The sequence below is a fragment of the Idiotropiscis lumnitzeri genome, chromosome 19, assembly GCF_059441095.1.
Source record: "Idiotropiscis lumnitzeri isolate Australia: NSW breed Sydney's pygmy pipehorse chromosome 19, RoL_Ilum_1.0, whole genome shotgun sequence".
NCBI classification, from domain to species: Eukaryota; Metazoa; Chordata; class Actinopteri; order Syngnathiformes; family Syngnathidae; genus Idiotropiscis; species Idiotropiscis lumnitzeri.
This window is the reverse complement of record NC_142409.1, coordinates 12,120,489-12,145,292: the sequence shown is the minus strand read 5'-3', so window position 1 is coordinate 12,145,292 and position 24,804 is coordinate 12,120,489. Positions and strand designations below refer to the sequence as shown.

Here is a 24,804-nt window from a genome sequence, read left to right as displayed (position 1 = left end):
CAACAATACAGGTGTACACACACACACACACACACGCACACTGACTGTTTGTGTCATACGCTATCTTTTTGAAATGATTATTATTAACATTAGTTACAGTTAAAAGTATTCCAACTGATTGTTTGTGTGATGCATGATGATGAAAAATATTGAATTGACACTTTGCCAATTCCAAAATCACGTTTATCACTTTGTTGTCATTGAAAAAAAAAAGGCGTTTTCACAACTATTGCTTCAGGCCACATCATCTAAATAAAATGAGTCTTAGAGTTGCGGCAAAATCTTTTTTTTTTTTTTTGCATTCTGCTTGTAAACAAAATTGCAATTTTCTTAATTCCAAAATCAGGAATGTGAAATGCCAGCATTGCATGACTTTATTCGCAAGGGGGGCAAGTTTATGTTCATTTTTATTTTAATTTTTTTTTTCGTGTCCACATGAAAAGCGTCCACATGTGGAGATATTTTGTTTGAAAGCCGCGGCCAGCTGCTCCACATTTGATGTGCTCGCTGGCTTCTCGGGTTTCCTCGTGCCGGAGTCGCCGGCACCACGGCGCACTCGTCCTTTTCACACCTGGGCCATTAGCAAAAAATAAATAAATCCCTTTTTTTGATAGAGGATTACTTGCCCCTCAAGTTATTCTTTTGCTGCTTTTTTTTACTGCAAAAAAGTTTTTCATGAACAAATCAGACTGTCAAAGTTGAAATCAAACGAGTCCAATTCAGCCTTAAAATGCCAACCTGAGTTCGGTTTTCAGTTGGATTTGCACAAATTGGCACTCTATTAAATATATTTTTTTTAATGAATATCTTTGGGGGATGACTTGCCATGCAGCAGGTTGGTTTGATGGATTTAAAAGTTTAGGAAATATTTTTAAAATGACAACAAATATTCAAAGAAATCATCTTATCCTTGTATAATTGTGCTTTTATTTTTTCAATTTGTTTTTTCCTTTTTAAATCTGAAGACTAAATATGAATACCTCAGAATAATTTGACAGCTCAACATTAGTATCACATGCCCAAAAATATTGGCGATAAAAATCCAAAATATTGAAGTGAACATTGTGTCAATTGGTCAATGTAGTTTTTGTGCACATCATAAAAGATAATAAAGCAAAAAAAAAAAAAAAATGCCGTTAAAATGTCGACTTGAGCCGTTTGCTTTACGGGTTAGGAGTCAAGGTGACTGTTGTTGAACAGGTGCACCTTGCACAAAAAAATTCATCGCGGCCTTGAGACGCTGATGAATGCGTCGGCGTTGAAGATGCCAATCGCCGCTACCACCAATTTTTTTTTTTCTTTCCCTCCTCTCGGAAGCTGAACACCGACATAATACTAATATGGCCGATAGCGTTTATCTCAACCTGCAAAATCCAAATTATGCAGAATTTGTGCTCGCCCCCCTCCCACCACTGGCCCGGTGCCCCCACAGAATGGAGGCTGTCATGTTAATGCGAGGAGGTGACATTCTATTAGCTTCTTGAGCTATGGCCTCTCCTCACGCACACACACGGGGAGAGCGAGAGAGCGAGCGCATATCAGGCAAGAGGCCCTAATGAGCCCTGTTGTGTTGCAAATGCTTGCGTTGTGTGAAGGAAGTTGACTTTCCTTTTGAGATAATTGCGTGCTTGTCGTGGCTTGTTTGTTGTTGTTGTTTTTTTTTAATTTTTTTTTTATTATAATAATGAGGCGTGCCTCCATTTAGCGCCTGCAGAAATGTTCCATCGGGGAACCTTCGTGATGCAGAGGAACCATAGGCTTAAAAGAAAAAGTTGAACCCCTCCCACACGCTTCAGCCACTTTGGAATGCAAAAACACACTTTTGAAAGTATTCATTAGTCTCACTTTCTTGTTGGCAAGAAATCATATAACATCACTTTGAGGAAAGGAAAAGAAGACTTTTGAAAAAAAAAAAAAAAGAATAAAAGGTGTCAAGTGTGCTTGCTTCAAGCTTTTTACTGGAAAACTGTCAAATCAAACAAAAGAAAATTCACGCTTGTAAATGTAGACACCAAAATGTTCAAGCAAATTATATGACAATCCCTTAAATTTTTTTTAATTAAATTTTTTTAATATATATAATGAATTTTAAAATAAACATTGATAGAAAATAATATTGGAGAAATTGTTGAATGAAAAAGTTTTGTCTTCTAAGTGTAATTGCTGTTAGTATTTTATTATTTGTGTGTTGTATGTGGGCCTTTAAGGGGCGTGGCCTAGTGGGTGACAGAGTTATTTTATCTTTTGTAAACCAAATTGTATTATTTCCAAAGTCATTTTAATTTACTGTCACAATATACATAAAAAAAATAGCATTTTTTTTTCCTTCATGTCTGCTTGTCAGTCGTTTTATAAAATGACCTACGCAACTCTGCTTTTAGGCGAGCAGTTTGTGGTTTGAGCGTTCGATAAATTGAGCGTGGCTCTCCTTGCCCTCGCGCGAGGGCATCCCACAACCTAAAACTCGCTAGCAGACGTTCTCTTGCTTTGATTTGTCTGCAGAAGAAGACCAGAGGACGTTGCGGGTGAAAAGCGTCCAAAAGCGTGCGAGCGGGCGGGAGGAATGGGGGTACGCAAGGGGGTGCGCCTCCTTGGCCCGCTAATCCCCCGGCCGGCCGTCCCTTCAGGGCATGCCTCAGATCTGCCTCCGTGCGGACCGGCCCTGCTCCGACGGCCCATTTAATATGCTATGTGTTCCCCCCTCCGAGCTCCAACCATCATTGTCCCAGAGCGGGACCCCGATGCCCCCCCCCTCGCACCCCCTCAGCTTCAAGGAGCCGCTAAAGGCACCTTTCAAGCCGGGCGATGTCTTTGGATAAGGCGCACGCACGCACACGGTGGAGGAGGAGGCGGCGGCGCAAGATATGCCGTAACTTCAGATATGTCGACGCGTTTCTTCCGCCTGCTTTTGCTCTGCGCGACCTTTCGCTTAATAAGCCGCAGTGACACTCAGAGGAGACGCTGACCTCCGCCAAGGCTCCGTACTATCTAGATGCCAAAGTTTTCGCTCCGTCGCATCGGTGCACGTTTCTCGGCTCTGCGAAATCGATGGCGGGGAAGAGCGTGTGTGTCGACGCTCGCGGCTCCCTCGTGTACCGAGAGGAATTGCGCAATCGCCCCCTCGCCCCCGTCCCGCTTGTGAAAGTGTTGTTATGGCTGCCTTGGTGTGACGTGTGGCGGCATGAGCTGAAGTGTTAGGCCCAGGGGGGGGCGTCAGGTCAGGGTGGGGCCCATTTGTCGACGGTCTAGAATGCAGGACGGGGTCCGGGGGGGGGGAGAGGGGGGAGTCAGTAGTTGTTTTTGCACATGTGGCCTTGTGTCGTCTTTGATAGGAGCTCCCTCTGAGGAATTGTTTCTTTTTTTCTGGGGGTGGGGGGGGGGGGCAATAATCTGTTTAAGTCCGTCAAGAAATCATTCATATCACTTTTATAACTAGGGCTTTATTCTTGTGTTGAATGTGTGCCTTTAAGGGGCGGAGCCAACCAAAGCTCAACTTGGTTCGTCTGCGTGTGAGCGTGAGTTGTGGTCGACAGCAGATCCTTGCAAGTATTGCCATTTTGGTTTTTTGCGTTAGCTTGAGAGCAAAACTGCTCAAGTCCTTTTGGAGTAGTTTGCCGAACAAGAAAAAATATTATTCCTCGATTCAAACTTTGTGGCTTGACTGAGAATCGAAATGGACAAAGAAAATGCATTTTTTCTAGTAGGTGCACTATTAGTATTTTTTTTGTTTTATTATGTGTGCATTAAATTAAATATAGCTTAGTAAATGATGCTAGTAGGCTAATGGTCCGTGTGACTTTTGACAGGCAGTAGCGTGGTCGGCCCAAGTGTTCATATGCTCCTTTTCACTATTGTCCTCGTCACTTGTGAAGCTTGGAGGTCCGCTGTATCGTTAAAAAAGACAAAATTAAAAGTTCAACACAACTGAGCTGAACGACGGCAGTCATGCCCCCACCCCCTCGCCCGTCAAGCCCCTCCCCCACCCTTAGCACACTTGGACAAAAGTAGCTCTAAACACTTTTAATGGAGTTCGGCATTGAAGGCCTGAATGTTTTGCAGTTTTGTCTTTCATTTTGGAGCCTCGCCGCAGTCCCGGAGTGGAAGCGAATGCGCCGCCCATTGTCGGGGGGGTCGGGGGGGTTAATACCTGAAAGGAGCCCCCAGCAGCCAACCTCGCTTTTCCCCGCTGTTCATTTCCGCACAGGTTGGAGAGGCTGCTTTGCTCTCGGAGCTTGTGAAGAATGCTGACGCGAGCGAGCGGGCGGGCGGCTTCTACCGCGCCTCGTCGTCCTCAACTCGAAGAAACAAAAGAGGAACTCAACTATCGCGGCAAACTTCTGCCCCCAGCTCCTCTCCGCAACCCCCCCCCTTTGGCAGCGCTCTATTTGAAGACTAATCGTTTTTTCTCATGCAAAGCATGCTGTTTTAAGAGGGGGGGGTCCAGAGTTGGGGTTGGGGAAGGGCGTGTTGTGTTTTAACAATACTCCACGGGGAGTTTTGGGGTGGTGCTGTGTGGGTAAGGGTGCGCAAAGGGGGGGGGGGACCTCTCTGATTTGCTCTGCAGACAAAGCCCAATTTCTTTCAGGGCTGAAGGCAGGGGGACTTGGGGTGTGTGTGTGTGTGTGTGTGTGTGTGTGTGTGTTGGGGGGGGGTTCCTTGAAAGAGAGGGAGACATTTTTAATGACAGTTTGTCATCATGGCGCATGAACTTTACGGCAAAATCGTGGGGGCGGCCTCTTGTTGACAGGCAAAAATGTATGAAGAAGCGGAAAACATTAATGTGCACACGGGGGGCTCGCACCCCCACCCTGAAAAAATGGGCTCCACTAGTCCAAGCAGTTTGGTTTTTATTAGAAACTTATGTGGCGGGACATTTTTTTTCCCGTAAGTGACATGAAAACGCTTAAACATACGCATCTCTTGTCTGTAAATGTAAACTCAAATGAGACAGGGGGTGCGCCGTCTTTGTTAGGATGTCGAAGTTGGTGCGTGGCTTAGAAAGAAATTTTGAAATGTTCTTTTGCGCTTCGATTTATTTTGTTGACCTTCTGATCTGTCAGTTTGCGTTCCTCATTTCCTTGATCGTGTTGTAGACTTTACGTTCTGTCCACACAGAGCAGGGGGTGCACCACCTTTATTCTGTTCGGGATGCTGTGGTGCGTGGCCTAAAAAAATTTGTAAATGACTGTCTTCCACGCCAACACTTCATCCTTTTGTTGGCTTTGTGGTCGCTTTGGTGATTCCCGTAAGTCGTGGTGACATATTGAAGAAGGTGCACCGACTGGCATAGTTTTGTTTTGGTGACATAATGCACAGTTAAGGACATAAATATTTGAGGTGTGCGCCAATTCAGCTTGAAGAGGTTGGGAATGACTGGCTGACATGCATAATCGTTGTCTTGGCACCAATTCAAGTCTCGGCGGGAGGTGCGCACAAGAAAGGAGGTGCGCCACATCTGTTGGGATGTTGAAAGGGCTGCATAGCTTAGAAGCGACGGCAAATACTAGTTTACACATTTATTGCTTTATTCATTATGTTGACATCAGTCCACGTGTATGAAAGGGTGTGCGGTGGGGGTGCGTCACCTCTGTCACAGGATGCAGCTTTGTTGGAAGTATATCTTATTCATGCCGAAAGCCCAAAGAATTCATTATATTCCCACTCGCACTTTATGTGGATGTTGTAAAAAAGCTTCCGTGGTCACCAAGGCGTCCATTTGTCAAAGCCCCCCCCCCACGCACCCCCTGAGCCCCCGCACCCACCTGATTCCTCAACTTTTCCCCCGCATGTGCAGTCATTGTCTGGACCCGGGCAGGACATTAGTCACCGAGGCCTCTGGGTGTCCTGACTGAGACCCCAAGGAGCCAGGCTGGGGTGGGCGGTGTGGGGTGCGCAATCTTGCGTACTATATATTGCGGGTGAAATTGACCCACCCCCCCACCTAAACAACCCCCCCGACCCCCAACACACACACACGCACACAAAATAAAAAGCGGGAAATGTTCATGCAAAGTGAGTGTGTGGGAGAAGGACCTCTGAGGGAGGTGTGGCGGTCCTGGGAGGGGGGCGGGGTTGGTGCGCCGGGGGTGTTAGTGAGTTGAGTGGAGTGTGTAGTTGCACTTGGGGGCTCAGCAGTGTGTAAGCCCCTCACTAGCACCCCCAAAAGCTGCTTTCACAAAGAGATTTACAAGACAGCTCTCCGGTGTGTTCGGCTGCCCTGCATGATAAGTGGACGACTTGCAGCCAGCCTGCGTTGGGGTGTGGGGGTGCGCGTGTGTGTGTGTGTGTGTGTGCATAAGAATTGACCTTTTTTGTGTGTGAAGGCATGCCGCACGTTGACAAGGCATCCCGTTAGCTTTTAGAATTATTTATAAAGCTTTTGTGTGTGTGGCGTCTCCTCCTATTACGTGAAACGGCTCTCTACCTGTGTGTCTCATTTATTTATTTATTTTTTGCCACCAAACGGACCCCCAGAACCTCTGCTAGTGGGCGGGTCTTAATTTTTCAAGACTGGTGCTAAAATGCGGATGAAACTTACAAGGAAGCCCCCGTTTAATTCAATGGTTTTACGCATATGATGGATAGTTCGCCGAAAAGGGGGTGCGCCATCTGTTTTTTTGTCGAAAAGGAGTGTGCGTCTTTTGGCATATTTCAGATTTGAACAAATTTAAAACTTTCATATATATTTTCAGTATGTGGCGTTTCGAATCCGACGACAAACAGTGACGATATTTGCCACGGCTTGTAATCGGCTGCGACGGCCTCGCGGTTTTTAGTTGCGTGTGCCGCCTGTTGCTTTTGGTGCGCACGTGCCAGCCCCAAAATGATTTTTGAAAGCAGAACCAAATTTTTTTCGTCAGCCTTCCGTTTCCTGTTATTTTATTATTTTGCCATCTCCAAAATCACGAGAAGTCCACGCTGACCCGCCGCATATGGCGTGCGTTACAGGCTAATCCGCTGCCGCTTCCCCTCTGGCTTTCCCCCCCGCCCTCGCCGCACCGAGCCAGGTTTGTGCGTGTTTGCCGAGGTTTATGTTAATGTTGCCTTTATTGAAACAAGCTGCCGTGTGATTAGAGACTTGCATGCCACGCTGCAACAGCTCTGTCATCCCTGTGGCATTTGTGGGGGTTGCGCTGATGTCGGGGGACCAGGGGGGGGGGACGGGGGGCGATCAATGCAAACCAGCTCACGCGCGCTAATAAGCCATTAGCGCTGCCATTGTTGGCGCTATTTCCATACGAGGACCTGCAGGACTTGCAAAGTCGCGGTGTTGTGTCTGCGAGCGACGGCTGATTGCGCGGGTGAGCGATGAGGCCGTCGTTGTCGGGGTGCGAGTGCCGACGAGCTTATTATCCCGCGCTCGACTTCCAATTAACCCGCACATCTTCATTAGGACCCCCTCCTCTCCTCTCCTCTTTTCTGACGTCCGCTTCAGTATGTCTGACATGCTGCCCGTAAAAACACCCGCATGCAGCCGGAGGAAGTGGCAAAAATGTGGGTGTTGGAGTCGCCACACTTACCCTGTGATAGGCCTCTTCAGCTGCACTTCTCTGCAGGCCCCCCCCCCCTTCACCCGTGGGGGACGTGTGGGTGTTGACACAGCCACACTTTTCATTGCCTGGTGAATGTTGGGATGTTCGTTCGCTCTTCTTGTTTTTTTTGCGTGCGGGTCGTCTTTTTGCGCCTCGTGGCTTCCCCAGTCGCCGCTGAGACTTTTTGATGGCTTTCCCATCAGTGTGTGTGTGCGTGTGTGTCTTCAGTTGCACTGCAGCAAATCCTCGGAGACCCGCCGCGTGTGTGCGCGCGCGCTTGCGCGGGTGTGCTCTACAAGTCGGCGTGGAGGGAAGCGTGGCAGCGGCGCGTAACGCGGCCGATATGAAAGCGAAGGGAGAGCGTTGTCTCCAAAGTCGGCGGGACGTCATCATGAGAGCCGCGCTCGCCTTTTGATGTGCGCGCACCTCCGCTGCGAGTCCCACGCACGCACGCACACACACGCTGGGGGTCTCACAGGATTTGCTGCTACACACACACACGCGTGCGCACACACACATTCATTAAAGCAACAACTAACTTTGGGAGTAACTTGAGGCAACTGGAAAAATCGAAAAAAATGATGGTAACGTCGCTTTATGTAACTGAAGGCGTAAATTGAAGCAACTTAAAGGAAACTTTGAAGGCCACTTAAGAAATCCGATTGTAAGTTAAGGTAAGTTAAGGAGTATTTGCCGCAGGCAAGAAAGGCACGTTGAGGAGTAACGTGAGGCTTGACATCTTTTGGACGTTAACAGAAGTCAAGTTCGCGCGCGGTGCGCCGCTTCTTGCTAGGCAGGAATGTCGCCGCCGTCTCGGAACAGATAAAGTCCACGTGCAGCCGGAGGAAAGTCATCGCTCTCAGCACGCTCGGAATGCGAAACCCGCCGTTTACCCCCTGGAAGGTTTCCCATCCGTGCAGGAAGTGCAACATTAAGACCCCCCCCCCCCCCCTCCATTCCGCCCTCCCTCCCACTTGCCGCCCGTCCTTCCCCCTTTCCCGCCGCATTCCTCCCGTGGCGCATTTCAGGCCGAGCTTCATCGGGCATTCCTTTACATCCCGACGGCTTGCCTTCTCAGCCGTCCGCACGCGTCAGCCTGAGACTTGATCACGCCGCAGCCCGGCGGCGAGACTTGGACTTCACGACTTCATCTGGTCCAATTTGAAAGGCGTTAATGCGCTTGAAATGGCGCCGGCGCGGGAATTAATAAGATCCAATAATGCCGTCCGCTGAGCCATCCGGTCCGGTCTTTAAGTCAACATTATGACTTCTTGCTGCGGGGGGGGTGAGTGTCGGGGGGTGTCGCTTGATGAATCGCGGCGGCGTTGGGGAAGAGCTCATTTCTCACTTAGCCTTCCTGATGAGGCGAGCTAATAGGCCCTCAACTGATTGTCTGCCGCTGTGATTATTGCGCATTATACCCCCCCCCCCCCTTGGCACTTGTTTTCAGGCCCCTCGGCCTCGGAGCCGCTCGCCCGATGTCGCCATTAATCACGGCGCCGTGCAAGTCGACGAGAGTAACGTAAAGGATATGTCAGGAGTGAATGAATACAACAAAATAATTTTTTGAAGGCAAATGAAAGGGGTGACTTCAAATAGGGAGGAACGAGAAGCCACGTCACGAGGAATGAGTAACTTTAGGCAAGTTTAAGAGTAATTTAGAGTCATTAAGAATGAATGTAATCTTAGTACATTAGGGTAACTCAATAAGTAACTCAGGACAATTTAAGGAATAATTTAAGGCATTTTTTTCATTTTTCAGCGTGTTCTGTGGCGGTTGGAACCGATTAATGCCATTTCCATTCATTTCAATGGGGAGGGATGATTTGAAAATGAATGTTCAATGGACCTGCGCGATTTTGAAATTGCCGTCAAAGTGACCAAACCCGGAAAAAAAGGTGAGCCATGCCCGAGGGCACATTGGTGGCAATTCGGTTGACAGCAGGGGGCGCTGCTTGTGGGGACATAAAGAACATGTTATTGCAAAGAACGTTTTTGACTTTAAAGTGGACCCAAGCCTGACACAAATTGACAGCAAAAACTTTCCCAAGGACCTTGATCGTGTTTTGCTCAAGTCGTAATCTGCATTTTGCGCCACCGCAGCGCTGAATAAGCAATTCTGCCGCCCGTCAGGAAAGTGTCGCATCAAAGGCGTCCGCTCCAAAATATATAAATAATACTTGAATATGCTTTGCCGTGGAGTCGGCGACAACACAAACAAGGCTGCCATTGTGGAGCGCTGGCTTTATTTGGGCCTTATCTGTCGCGTAGCGGGCACGGCTAAAAAAAAAAAAAAGGCGTCGTGTAAGCGTCGCGATTACATCGTGCGGGTTTGTTCCGCAGGAATGTAAGATGCGCTCGGGTCCCCGGGCGGCATTGTGCTGCAAGTGGAGAGGTCGCCGGCTCGCGGGGATAATCCTATTAGCGCCGCTCAAAGCCACTATTTGTCCTTGACGCAAAATATCAACAACGAGTGGTTGGCGGTCGCTAATGCACGCTGCGCTCTGGATAGTCGACACAAGCAAATAAATCAAACAAGCCCGCAAAACGTATTCCTTTCCTCGGGCATGTTCAATGGTTAGTCTAGTGATTAATTAGATATCATTTGCGGAAGTATAATTTCATCCAGCTGTATGGCAAGGGCGTGTCAAAAAACAAACAAACAAAAAAAAACGTGTCACTTGTTGCTAGGCAGAATTCAGAGGGCTCAATTCTGCTTGCCCCCAATTGAAAATCAAGCCAACTCTGCCGTTTCCTTTTCAACGTTTTCGTAACACGTCAGTGATGTTACAGTGCTGATCGACCACACAAAAGGGGGGGGGGGCTCTTTGCATGTGCGTAACTACAAATTAACGTGCGTGTGTGCGTATAATTGTGAGTGTTGCGGGGTGTGACTAATTCCTGCTAAATGGCCCTCCCTCAAGGACCCCCCCCCACATGTCAGACCGGGTGGTGCCATCTGGGCACCCTGTTAGCATCGCCTGCTGTACGATCACGCTGACTTTGCTCCTCCCCCCCATTATATTTTGTGTGGAAAAAAAGTAATACGTTTTTTCAAGATTGTTTTTTAATGTTTTAGCCAATTATTTTCTCTTGTATTTTTAGAATTTAAAAGGGTCAAATTGTCCCCAAATCCGCTGCCCCCTCCCCTCCCACTTACCGTGATGTTTGTCGTTGCCTTGGTGCGTCTGGCCAACACCTTATCCAATGCAAACACATGCACGACGTTGTGTTTTATTGCGAGATTGGGATAATCTTGCTGCGGGGCTTAGACACCGCACAACCCCCCCCCTCCTCACCCCTATAGCCCGCCCCTCCACCGCCCTCACTCCCCCCCTCCCTCGCCCCTGGAGTGTTTTTAGTTGTTCCAGCTGTGCAGCAGAACCTTCATGTTGTTGGCATAGCTGTGAAATTTGCAAAAACACACACGGGAAAACATGCTCAGGCATGCAGGGGCACCTACTCACACACACACACACACACACACACACACACACACACTCATTGCTCCCTCTCCCCATTCATTTTAAATCCCCCCCCCTTTTATCCCACTTTCACTGGCAATCTGGCCCAATCGTCTCCATCGCTTCCCTCCCCTCCGACTTGCGGCGTCGGTGCACTCGTGATAAGGCGCAGATAGCAGATCTCGGTGGTCGCTGATGTAATGATGATGAATGCTGCTCCGCCGCCAGCCCCCCCCCCCAACACCTCAGAACACCCCCCCGCCCCCTCAAGGGGGACGGCGGGACCCAAATGAAATGAAGACAAATAAAGCAGCTCGTGTTTGAGGAAGAGGAGGACGACGTGTCAACACTTTCCTCACAATTGAGTGAATCTCAATGACAGTATTTGATGATTTTTTGGGGGGATTTGGGGACAAAAACAAATTTTTCCAATATCACGCCAACTAATTTTCTTGAAAAATATTCTCCAAAAATGACTTTTTTTCTTGTCCTGGAAACTGACAACTTTGTCCTCGTCAGGCTGCTTCTACTTCCCCGTCACACTTTTCCGTCCTTTTTTTTTTTTTTTGCGCGAAAGAAGTTTGAAAAAAAAAAAAAAAAAGCAAGCAAGAGTTTATTTTTGCTCTTCACTTTGATGTGTTCAATTTGACATTCAGCTCGCCGCCTTTTTGTGCGCCGGGCGTATAATTTATGTTAAATTGATTTGCTTAATGTGCTTAAAAAATAAGGATGTTTTTGTGCGAATTGCCGCATTTTAAACCTGTTAAATGGCCTCGCTCACTGCATGGAGGGATTACGGCGCAAAATGAAGACATGCTTGTTCCCCCCCCAAAAAAAAGACATGCAACCAAGTTTACGGAGGAGAGAAGATCTCTGCGTGTGTAGGGCGTGGCGTGCAGGTCGGCAGGATTATGGGTGAAAAGTTCTGGCTTTTAATTGCCGCTCCGTCGCTGGCGGCGCACAAAAAGCCGGTCAGACACGCTTCAGTGGGCCGGACTTGGGAATGCCACTTTGAATTTTATTTATTACTTTATTCATGAAATTATTTTGCCTTTAAAAATACTCAGACTTAATTCTTTTTAATACAAACAAAAAAAAAGAACTAAAAAAAATCAAACTTTTTTCCAACAAATATAACGTTGTTTATCAAGATAAAATGCGCGGTTACAACTCCGAGAAACGTAATCATGAACCAAGATGGTTCTCCTCAATATTAAACAGTGCAAAAGCCGTAACGTCTGATCACATGACGTGTTCGCATCTCCCAAAAAAAAAAGGAACAAAAGTGCAAACATTTCAACATTTCCGTGCGGATCAAAACGAGGCCTGCACATAAATCCTGACGTGTTTGTTTACAAAAGGTAGCTGCTTCTGTGCAATTCCAAACACATGCAACCACTTGTAATCTATTATTTCACACCACATTGTTTATTTACTTGCTGTTTTTTTTCCCTCCAAGTTTCCAGGAACAACAAAACAATGCTTACACACATTTATTTATTTTTATTAACTGTAATTCCATGGTCATCCACCTGCGGCCCGCGGGCTGTTTAGCAAATCAAAGCATCCCGGCAAAATGGATTTAGCCGCTTGATGGCGTTCCGTGTCATGTGGGAGCCATTAGACGGCGAGCTTTGTTTAATTCTGTTTTGATTGGTTGGGGAGTAATTGTGTGTGTGTGTTTTTCTTTTCTTTTTTGTTTTTTTTTTTCTTTGGCGAGCTGGCAATTGCTTACAGATGCTGCCTGCCGCTACGGGTCAGGATAGATGACATGCACAAAAAAAAAAAAGAAAAAAGAGTAAAACAAACAAAGCGCGCAGTGTTTGTCTGAAGTTTAGCCCTCGCTACTTCCGCCGTGTCGCCCCCCCCCAAAAAAAACACCCCTCACCCCCTAGTCTGCTTGTAATAAAGCAAGCATGTTTACAGAGTGCATGGCAATGAAATGTCTCTGTTGGCTAATTAGACAGTCTGTATGTTAGACAGACTCAAAATTTCCATGGCGTCGAAGCACTTAGCTGGCTTGGGCGCTAGTTCGTTTCAGACAAAGCTACGTATGAGCTAGCTCGCTAGCAAGATTGTTGATTGCAGTGTGGAATTTCTTTTCATTTCTATCGAATTACACAATGTGTGGCGACATTCGGATCATTCGATTGCTCTTCCACTCAATGGCGGACTTGAAAATTAACCTGGCACCTGTTGGCATTCATAAAACGTAATTATTTTTTATATCAAGTATTATTATGTCATTATCTATTCTGCTACAGTGTAGCTTGATGCATAAATTATTTAGTTCATCCATGAATTACTAAATACTGGTTTACTTTGTTGGGTAGCGAACATAAAATGGGAGGCATGATGTTATCTATTACAACAATCATGTGCTAGCGAGTTAGTTAGTTACTGGCGTTGTTTTAATGACACCAAAAAGGTCGTACAGTTCCATCACCAGGAACTTAATGGCCAACAATGTCCTCCTCCATGAAACAGCAAGTAGACTTAGCCTGCACAGGTTTTTGGCCAACGTTTATGCTAGTCAGGCTATCCATTTCCGTGACTGATGGCAAGTCAGGTGCTGACCTGTCCTGCACTTACTGGCGTGTCAACGGTTGTTTGGCTAATAATCGCAGAACTGCTTGACCTAGATGCTGTTGTGTTTGGAGACGGCCTCTGAGGTTCTGAACTGCCAGACGGCACGCTGCGGCGCTTGCTTCTAAACACACAGACGGCATTAACTTCAACCACCTTTTATTCTTTGAAAGAAAATTTGCCCGGCACCATGATATTCCCAACGGGACCTTCAAACAATTCTTGTTTTTCCAGGACCGCTTTTTTTTTTTTTTTCATACTTGTTCTCCGGTATATACCCTTAAGGTTTCTCCTCACTGCCTAACACGAGCATGACTATCTGCACTCGCTTTTACTTTGTTTGTCAGATCCCAGATCTGGTCTTGTTGTGTTTGTGACTTGTTTTTTTTCTTGGCACTAAGTCAGAAGTTTTAGGTGACATACTTCTAAATAACTTTAGATTTTAGATAGCCGGAAAGGAACGGAGCCGAGCAACTCCGTATTCAACACTTTCCTTGATGCTATTTTATGTTTGGATTCTTATTTATTACTTTGCGCGTAGCCGGTTAGCTAGTTTGCTAGCTACGTAGCTGGATGCTATAACTGCCGAAATAATTTCGAAATGTCTGTTGAGCAGAAAATTAAAAGATTTTAAGTTATGAATGTATTATTTGGTTTGTTTTTTGTTTTAGTTTTTTCATTTAGTTCGTTAGTTAGCACATTAGTTTGTCAGCTAAGTAGCTTATTAAATGGCTTCCTTTACACTACGATCTCAATTCTGATTAATTGCCTTGATTGTCAATTAGCTAGTTTAATAGGTACGTACTGTACCTTGATGCAGTAGGTGGCTAAATAGTTTAGGGTTGAGATTGAATTTTTGGATTCAGGAGTTTTTGAGTCACTATGGCGTGAATAGTACAGTTGACATGACAATACGACAAGGCAATTGTTTTTTTTCTCATGATTTTGGCCCTCTGCACAGTTGTGAAAACTGATTTCCTGAGTTCTAAACGAAAAAGATTGTATTAAAACGTTGTCATCACCTCCCCCCTCAGTTAAATCCGTCTCCATGCTGTGCTGAGGAATGAGCATTCGCCATGGAAACCCAGTCCCAGGCCAATTCTGCAGCTGAGAAGAAGAAGAGGGTGGAGTCCATCGTGGCGACCAAGGGCTCGTCGGCTCGCAATGACATCAGCGAGAAGGCCGTGGCCTCCAGCACAACGTCCAACGGTACGACACACTCTCCGAGGACGCCAACGTCATCTCATTATGTAACCGATTCCTAGACTTTTGTCCTTGTTGTATCGAATTATCTACTTAACTCTTTATTGAGTTGAGGCAAAAAGAGAGAGCCGTTTATGAACGTATTAATTAGCTATATTATGTTCTCGGAACAATTTACTAGTTATTGAGGGAGGAGGGACGGTAGCGAGGGAGGCAGATGGTATGGAACAGTTGTGCAAAAAAGGAAAGTTGACAAAAAAAAATAATAAATGTAGTGGTTTGGTAGCTGGTTATTCAGCCAGTTAACCAGTTACTTTTGGTGAGTTAACTAAGTAGTTGGCTAGGCTACTGGAGCCTTACACCATCCAAATATCTGCTAACCTGCAAAAGCAAAAAAAATAAAAATAAATAAATCAGCCATTGCAAATTTCTCTCTGACTTCATTTCAAGATTTTTCTAAGTGATGTCGTGTCCTGTCGACTTTTATTTTTTTTTGGTGTCACAGATTGAAATGTCGCGGCCACATAAGCTAATCACTCATCACATTTAAGTGCAGATGTCCATGACCTGTTGCTTGTTTTTCTAACCGCGATGATATCATTTCTGAGCAACTCCCAAAAGCTGCATTTAAACATGCGACTGTTTGCTTTACCCCCTTTTTCCCATGCTTTGCTCTGAGTCATGCCGTATATAACACTGTCGCTCAACTTGTTTACATAGCAGTGCCTTCAATTTATGCTCTTATGAATGCCGGGTACCTTACTGCTCGTTACGCCTGGAGTCATCTGGATGCCAAAATGAGGTGTATATATATATATATATATATATAAAGACATAACAAAACCAGAGTTGAGATTATTGCTGCCGGCCTTTAAGCCGCAGCTGCGCTCATTAGTAACGAGAGGATTTTGGACTGGTTTTGAGGGTTTGGCGGTGGACGGCCCTAGCGGAGGCTTCTGTCAACCCAGATAATCCCAAGTGTCCCGTGTATAGGGTAAATATGTGGTGGCGACATTCATCCTCCATATGGGAGTTATCACAGGAAGTGGGTAAAGTAATACTGAACATCCCCAAGCATCCTGGGAAAAGTCATTGCCAGATGGCCGATGCAGTTTTATTAATTAAGGGGCCCGCTGAAGGGGGGCTGTGGAAAAAGCGGGGATATAATTTGGCTCTATAATTGTGAATTTTTCTTGCTGATGTAATGACTGTTTGGAAAACTGCTGGAGGTAGACGCAAGATTACCGGCTGCGAGCCAGATTAGAAAGACCACGATTCGTTGCGGTCCTGCACCTGTATTGTATTTAAGTCCTCTTTGCACTTGCCGGGTGTTTCATCATTCTGTGTCAAAGGTACAGTTATTAAATATTGTGCGAAAGGTGATTCACGACCAATTTCTCAGCTTTGGAGTTGGGATCAGAGATGGGACGGCATCTGTGTGAAATTGAATAGCGGAAATGGATGTGAAGTTTAAAACGCAAGACTTCTCTTAGCGTGTGTGAAAACGGACTCAAAGGTGGAACTATCCTGCTTTGTTATGTTCCGCATGAACGTCACGGGTGAATATATGTCACATCTACTCACACGGCGAAGGTAAGCTTCAAAGTCACCGAACCGGAAGTTTAAGACCACCACTCCCCGAATCGCTGTCTTGGAATCCGAAGGCAGCTAACATTCTTTCGCCGGTTATAATTACGCCACATTCCCCTCCACCAGAACTCATAACCTCTTATCAGGTGTAACACTACACCCAACTTTAACCCCCACCGCCTGCATCCCCATTCCAAACAAAAAAGTAATTGTGAGCAGCTGCCGAGCAGTCTCTTAGGCGGGTTCCGGAAGAAGACCCGGATCCCGAGTCCGCAGAAACCCCCCGTGGGCCCGAGATTCAAATGATAGTGGAATAGTTTTAAGTCTGCCGATGGGATATTTCACAAAGTTCCCCGTCGCCATGCCCCCGTTGGAAGTTTCACGCAGGCACCCGCTTGTTGTGATGTGGTGTGCAACTAAAAGGTGGCTTCATCCTGTGTGCCGTATCTGCGTCAAACTCACGCACCAGCGCACCCCCCTCCTCTTCCTCAATCCCCTTTTTCTTGCCTGACAACTCAAAAGAGCCGACTGTGCCATGACAATGTCCTGATTGGAGGGGGGTTCAGCGGAGCCCCCTCACACCCACCCCCTACTTTCGTCATTCAACGGGCAGGTGGACCACAAAGTCCTCTAATTCTTTTGTTGGGTTAAAAAAAAAATCATCACTATTGACGGGATGGTTTTACAAAATGGCATATTTAGGAAAAAGTGTGGCGGTGAGTCGGGGTGGGAGCATGAGAGGCGTGTGAAAGATGTTGTAAAAGTTGTGTAATTGACGACGGGATTTTTAGCAGTTCAAATAAGGACAACGAAGGGTTTGGCCAGAGAATTCCGAGAGCCAAAAAAGAACGCTTTCAAGGGAAGAAAATCTGACAGGTGAAGAGTGGCAAGAGGGGGAAGGACGGCGGTCTGGAGGGGTCGAGGGAGGCCGTCTTTTTAGGCAGCCATTTAAATGATCAACAGTAAATAGAGGGGGTGGCGGTGGCGAGGGGGGTGTCATCTGACAGAAATAAAGTTCCCGTTAACAGCACGGATGGAAAGTAATTTACAGATACGCTGTCCCCCGCCATCTTTGTGCCGCCCAGATAAGGTTTCATTTCACAAACGGATAGGAGACATTTTCACTTACGGGCCGCCATTCTGGGACACCTGTGATAACAGCTTGTGGACCCCTAATTGAAAATGGGTTTCAAAATGGATTTCCACTTTTCTTCCTTCCCTCTTTCACCCCCTACCTCACGGTTTCCTCCATCTCCCCCGTGACCGCCCCCACCGTCCGTCAAAAGCACGCTTCATTCCGATTTTTAACCTCCCCCCAACACCACTCTCCGTCTGTTTTGGCCGGCAGGGCGGGAGAACTGCGAATCGGGGGGGAAAATGGAGCTTTGGGAGCGGATCATCCCTCAGCCCGTGTCAGCACTATGACAGCTGCGTGATCCGTCTTGTTAATGAAATCATTGATCACTTGATGGGACTCATAATCAACTGTTTCTCCACCGTGTTCTGCCCCGTCTCCTCCTTCTCCTCCTCCCGCCTCGTGTCGCCACCAAAGGGATGAAAAATCTCCTCTTTAGTTGTTCAAGAATAAAAAAAGTATGCGAGTGATCTGTGCTTCGGAACCACTCAGAGGGGGATTCCTTCTTTCTGTATATGAGTGCGTTTGGGGGGGAGGGGGGGTCCAGAGGAGGAAGCAAGGGCCCCCTTCATGTTGCTTTGCTCAGAGTTCTTGGTCTGTACGGCTAATGAGAGAGGACTGATGGAGGGATAAAAGACCTCCAGGGAGTACTGCCTGGCCCGGGGGTCAAACAGCACAATAGGGGAGGCGTTTTGGGGATGACACACAAACCCCTCACAGCAAAACTCTGTATTTGTGTTCAATAAAGCCGCTGCTTGTTGCATAAATAATACATAAAAATCCAGGAATATTTTTCCTTACCTGTCGACACGCAAACTGTGGGCGTGCTTTGCTTTAATCAGTCAGTCACACTCCTTTCACGGACGTCTGGACTGAAGGCAATTTCCTGCAGCAGCAGGGGGACGGGCTTTGGCAGTGCCACCTCGCTGGGGCCTGAGGCGCAGGATTATCTTCGGCTCTCTGCTACTCGGGGCGAAGGGGAACATGAGCCTTCCAGTCCGGCCTTAGACTCGCTCATCTGGCAGACTTCCGTCCGCAGCGCCGCCGGGTGATGCACGATTGCTTCAATGGCCTCAGGAGTCGGGATGGTGTGGCCAGAAATGTTCCTAGCCATGGCGGGACTCGGGAATGGCGGAGTTAGTAACTTTGGACCTCGGAATTCTAGCCTGTCACAGTTTAGACAATCAGAGAACTCTTTGCTGAAGAAAAGTGACTGCAGACAAGGTAAATTGGTAGTTTTGGCAGATGGTTTATAGTCACACGAGGCCCAACTGGTGGTCACCGGGGGTCACACAAAAGTCCCCAGACCATCACCGCCACAAGGAAGGAAAAAAAAAAGATAATGAGCCCGTCCCAAGGGATATGATGTAATGGGGTTAGTGTTGGGGTTAGCCAAGCAACATCCCAACACTGCTACACCAATGCCAGATCTCATTCCTCCGAGGGTGGGAGGTGCAGGGGCCCCATAAACCCATAAAGTGGCGAAACAGTAGTTGATTATGCTTGTACTTTTTTTCTATTTGTTGTCAGGCATCGGTGGCCTCCCCCCTGCCAGTAGGAACAAAAGCAGGAGCGTCCCGAGCCTGCCAGGAGGATTTATTATGGTGCGTTCCTTCCCTGGCGCTCTGTTATGCTCGCCGGCTCTCGGGCCTTTGCTAAAGTCATGGTGGCAATGCGTGGCCCTGGCCTAACAGGACTGGCGTTTCTATTCAAGCCGTGATGGACATTCGCGTCGAATGGCTTTTGCACGCCGCATCTGGTGTTGATCATAAGAAAATGTGCGATGACAAAAACGTTTTCCAGTTTTGGCTTTTAAATGCTTCCTTGACACACATCATCATGTGGTGAGAACATATAATTAGTTAAAGGTTCAAGTCTGGCTGGGGAATTACTTGTGGATTTTAGTTGGACGAAAAGGCTAAGCAGACACAAGTTGAATGGCAATTGGTAGATTGCAGATCTCGGCCAAGAAAATACGCCAGATGCGGCTTTTGTAAATGTTAGTTTTCATTTATGCTTGTAATTCCGTGAGAAAATCTTAGACCCTTATCGGAAGACTTTCAGTAACTTATGAGTAACTTTACCTTCATCTGCAAAACAGTCTCTTGGATTCTTCCTTGTACCATCCTGCACAAAGTTTGGACATTTGTTGTGTAGTTTGTCTTTAGTCCTAAAAAACTTGCACCAACTTTACCTCCTTGGCTGAGACCTCCCATTAAATAACTTTTCACAAAAGTCTTCGGGTGCTACTGTCGGTATTCTAATGGCAGAAGCTTGTGTCTCAGCCTCTGACAAACTTGATCAACTCAAGCTTTCAGGTTTGCTTGAACAAGAGGCCCCCGCATCCCCTTAATCTCTCCCCCCTGACCTCCACTCCCCCTTGGGCCTGGAGTCTCACCCTTCTCCCGCCTCCCCACCAAGCAGATCTCTCTTTCTCTCGAAAGAGGAGCTCGGATCAAAGGCCAAAAAGCATGGCAGTGATTCCTTGACGATTGATTGGAAGCAGGCACGGCGGAGAGGCAGCGGCGCTCTCTGCGCTCTGCTCAGCGCTCTCTCGTCTTCCCACCCTTGCTCCTCCCTGGGCTCTCGTAAATAGCTCAGGTTTGGAGTGTGAAAAGAGTTGCCACTATTGGCAGAGCGAGCCCGGGATCACATCCACACTGGTGTGTTGGGGAAAAACGGAGATGAGGAACTGGAATAGGGGGCTGTCAGCTGATAAGAACCATTTGTCGGGTTGGATCCGGGGAGGGACGGTGTAATCCCTTTGCCCCGCTCTGAGAGGAATTGATTTTCCGAAGGAGAGGGCATGCAGAGAATTGAACTCAGATGTGTTGCGCGGACGGCGTTTGCCAAGGAAACAAATGTGTGTAGCGGTGGTGCAACGTGAACTTGAGCGAGCCCTTCTAATGTGAAGCAATTGCATAGCTGTCTTTCACCAACCACCCCTGCCGCTCTCTTCCCACTCCTTCATTCTGTCAAGGCATCTTAAGAGGCCCACTCCATTTTGTGACAACAATGAATGCACTCTCCCACCTGCAAGGATTCTGTGAGGTTCTTTTCACACTCCGTTCTTTTTCGCAATCTAGACAAACTTTTGGGTCATATGTGAAGACTGCATATTAAACTGAAGTCAGGATGTTTTCACATTTGGTCCTTTAATCCGGGCCAATCCGACACGCCAAAAGAAATCTGAGTGCTGTGAAAAGGGTCTCAAGGTTGGAATCGCTTCACATCTGCATCGGTTTAGAGGTAAAGTGCTCCCAAGTTCACAAGATTGAATTGAGATCAGACCCAATTAGAACTGAAGGGTAAGAAAGTATTTATTCTTTTGCTTCAATGTTTGGTCGTATTTAAGAGGCCATTTGAAATAGATCCTCGTTCGCTTTCCCATCCATTACTGTTCTGATGAAAACACGTTACGTTTTCAAGTACAAACCACTAAAGTGGATCAGAATGTCTCCTGCAATTTGGTTCAAAAGGGGTCCTAGCTCTCTTTCTGGTGACTGTACACTTCAGATCAGGACAACATAGAAATGAAGAGGTGCAGAACCGCTTTGTGTTCACATTGCGCCGGTTAAGTAAAGTGGATTTGAAGTGAACCGATTTCACATCACAGAAGGCGATCTGTGTCAAATTCTTGTTTGAATTCGGCAATCCTAAATGGATGAAGTTCTCTCTTCACTGGAGTTCCTTCCGACTGAAAAGTTCCAAGGACAAAACACTGCGTTCAGTTTATTTATGAAGAATCACAGTTGAAAACACCCTGAACCACTTTGAGACATTCTTGTCTTCACCCTCTTCAAGCTCACCTGAAGCTGGTCGCCCACGCCGATGTCCAGAGGGCGGACCGGACTGCGACAGCTCCATTACCGCCCGGGTGTGTCTCTGGTCTGACAAACTAATAAGGAAAAGGGTGGGGGTGGACTTCAACTTGGTTGGAGCAAAGCCAAAAGTTTTGTTTTCCCTCCACTGGTATCCACAAAGAGCCCGCTGGAGTATCTGATTACGTTTTTAAAAGCTTTTTATCCGTCCACACTTGTTGCACACCACCGGCACTCACACATGCGTGTCGGCGCTCATTTTTCTCCGGCGGTAAATGGCGGTATTGATGGTGCTAGTGTTAGGGGCATTATTATTAACTATTGGGTGACCTCATGACTTCATCTTCGAGTGCTGTCAGAGGCGCTCCATATTATGTCTGGGCCTCTCTGTGGGTTCTTTGTTTCTGGGTTTGGCTCTGGGACAGCTCTGCGTGGGTCTGCGCGAGTCCCCCCATAGAGTTCACGAAGACGGGGGTTTGGAGGTGGTTTACAATGGATGAAAAGGGGGCGGTGCATGCAGTCAGGAAATGAAAAGAGTTGGGGTGGGGGGGGACAGTAAAATGTAGGATATGGAGGAGACCGTCACGAGTGACTAGAGATTAGTGAAGGTTGGGAAGGAGACGGGGGCGGGGGGTGGGAGAACACCACCCCACACTTAAATCCTAAAGTAGCCTTGAGCTTACGGTGATCACTTTAAACGCCACTTTCCCTCCAATCCAGTACGGACGGCAGATATGCGGCTCAAGTCAATATTTATGTGGGATGTGGGATTAATGGTGAAGTCATGCCCAGATTAGAAAAACGGAGGCGCGAGGTAATGCGAGCATCAGGACAGGACAGGACAGGTCATTAAAGTGGAGCGGGTGTCGGAGTGCGGTGTGTTGCAGAAAAGCCACAGATGACATTTTAAGTGAACGACCATGAAGCGGAGCTGCTATGTTTGGACTCCACCACTGCAACCAGCAACCGTTTTTCCGCACCGTGGCCCCAAGATGACTTGGAGTTCACTTTAAGTTTTTCTCTTGGGCCGACGATGGTCTCTGTCGTACCTGTATTTTTGCTGACGTTGTAATGATGTTTTGCAAATTGGAAAGCAAACAATGCTTGACAAGCTCATAAAAGAATCCTTGTGAGGCGCACCGGCGCCTCCGAGCTTTTGCAAAATGATCGAACGTTATTCCAAATCACGTGTTGAGCCGTTAAGCCCAAACCTCGTTGCGATTAGCCTGTCGTGAGGCGGTGCGTGTCCAGAACAGCTCCTCGTTGTGGTTGCCCGGTTTGTTAGCGTGGTCCTTTTACGGCACCTGGCTTGCCGTTTGGAATTGTGATTGCCATGCTTGGTGGTTTAAAAAAAAAAAAAAAAAACGCGATGTGCTCGACAGCGTGAGTGTTGCCAGCTGCGGCATGAAAGGCCCGACTGTGCCATTCCGTTCACCCGAATTTGTCACACTCACGCGCAGCCCCTCGTCCGACGCGTAATGGAGACGCTCGGCCTTCAGCGAGCGTTGGACTGAGACTAACGCGCCGTTAGCCATGCAAATTAGCTCCTCGCACCTCGTCTGAGCGATCGCAGCCGCGCTGCTCTCCCGACTGGACAGTATGTGCGTGTTTCCAACGTGTTCTGGCTTCGGATGCCAACATGCCGAGTCTGTGCGATCATTGCTTCCGTTCGCTTCCAAGTGTGTGCTAGTGATGTCATACGTAGCGCTACGCTTAAATGAGACAGATTGTGACTTTTGTTTGGCAATTCAAAACGGTTCCCGAGTGTTTGTTTGAAAGGCCAAGAACAGCAATGGCCGTTATTTTTCCGTCCTTTACGCCGCCGATGCTACCACGACTGTTTCCAAACTGTGTCGGCGATGTCCCACTTTCTGCATGGGTCGCAGTTGCGAGTGCACGACGGACGGCGGGAAGGCGCAGGGAGACCACGGCGGAGTAGCGCCAGTCATTGATAAAGTGCTTAGCGCTAGGAAAATTAATGAATCCGGGCTTGACTCAGAGAGTTTTTTTTTTTTGCGGGGGGGCTTATGTGTGTGTGTGTGTGTGTGTGTGTGTGAGGGGCAGGATGCAGGGGAAGCAGGCGAGGCGAGGGGGTGTGGGGTAATCCTGTTCCAGATAAATGGCTGATCCCCCCTCATTCCTTAGCTATCAAATGTCAAAAGTTAAATTAGCCCGCTAGCCTTCGTTAGGCGGTAACATGCTTGTCAACGGCTGGCGGGCAGGTGCCTCATTAAGCCAACGCCTCCCGCCGTCATCGACTTGGCTACTCTACGCACGCGTCTCCATTAGGCCTCCGCATACCGAAAAAGTGGGAGTTTGCATTCTTCTTTCTCGTTTTTGGAATTTTTTTTTCATTTTTTAGTCTTGTCTCATTTCACAGTCCACTTCACTCATTAACTACCATTGACGGATAAAGACGTCAAAGATCCATTTTTTGCTCGTGAATGGTTTCATTTTTTTTTCCAGGTCTCTCATCCAAAAGAGTGAAATGTTTTAAACTTTTTTTTGTGCTTCCCAATTGCTACAAAAAAGTTGTTTTGAAGCAACAGGCCTCGTTCTCCACAATGCTTTTCGGACACTTAAGTGCAACACGAGCTCTTAAAGCACTTGAATGAAGTGCAATGAACTGACGCTTGAACGCAACGTGCACAGTGGCGTTTTTGGATTTCCGTCATCATTTCTTTTCCCTCCTCTCTACTGGATCCCAACTGTTGGCTCGCCACTTCTTTGCTTTGGCCACGCTTCCATTTCTCTTGGCGAGCCCGTGCTAATCGGAGTGCCACAGACCGGTCCGGCTCGCTCTCGCTCGCGCGTGTGTGGCAGAAGTCCGATTCTGCCGTTCGGGCCCCGGTGGAAACTGGCCCACTGCTGGTGTGCTGGGAAGCGTGCCCAGATCAAGCCGCCCCAAATCAACGAAGCATTGTGCTAATTCGGGGGCCCTCGTGTCGAATTGTTCCAGAGGACAGTTGGAAGTACGGAACAGGTTACGGCCCATCGTCGCCGACTCGTCAGCGTCTGAAGCTACGCTGATACGTTTCGTAATCCGATTGGGCGGGAGCGTTAAATAGAATTTCTGTCTTTCAAGCTGCGTTCAAATGCATTTTTTGGAGTCTGACGCCGCCAAGAATGCGGGCCAAGGTGCCCTTTGGCGAACGTCATCTCGGGCCTTGCGAACGATTGGATAATTGCCCAAAAAAATGTCATTCTCGACGCTTCACCAATCGAATCGTCACCGCATATTTACTGCATCACTGTAGGCTTTTGAGTCGCCACATCCAATATACTGTACTCTATGTATTTATTTATTTTATTTAACCACAAAAACATGGCACGATTAGGAATATTTGATCATTGACAGTTGGCGACAGAGACTCTCCACGCTTTACTTTCTAGCATACGTTTTAGCTTGTAGAAAATATTGAGAAACCTCTGAGAAAAAAAGTCACGTGTTCTTGGAGTACAAAGGAAAGTCC

At 47.3% G+C, this 24,804-nt stretch overlaps 1 protein-coding gene across 4 annotated transcripts in view; it reads left to right on the top strand.

Annotated features, from left to right (window-relative positions):
• Positions 1-24,804, top strand: part of gli3 (GLI family zinc finger 3) — an 80,755-nt gene that overhangs the window by 7,521 nt on the left and 48,430 nt on the right. For 3 of the 4 annotated variants that reach the window (XM_088282456.1, XM_088282458.1, XM_088282454.1), the window contains one exon: positions 14,617-14,791. In XM_088282456.1, coding sequence (XP_088138582.1) covers positions 14,659-14,791 — 133 coding nt within the window. In that variant the 5' untranslated portion in view covers positions 14,617-14,658. Of the gene's footprint in view, positions 1-9,360; positions 9,431-14,616; positions 14,792-24,804 lie in introns of those variants that run through there. The other variant, XM_088282457.1, reaches the window with a different exon arrangement.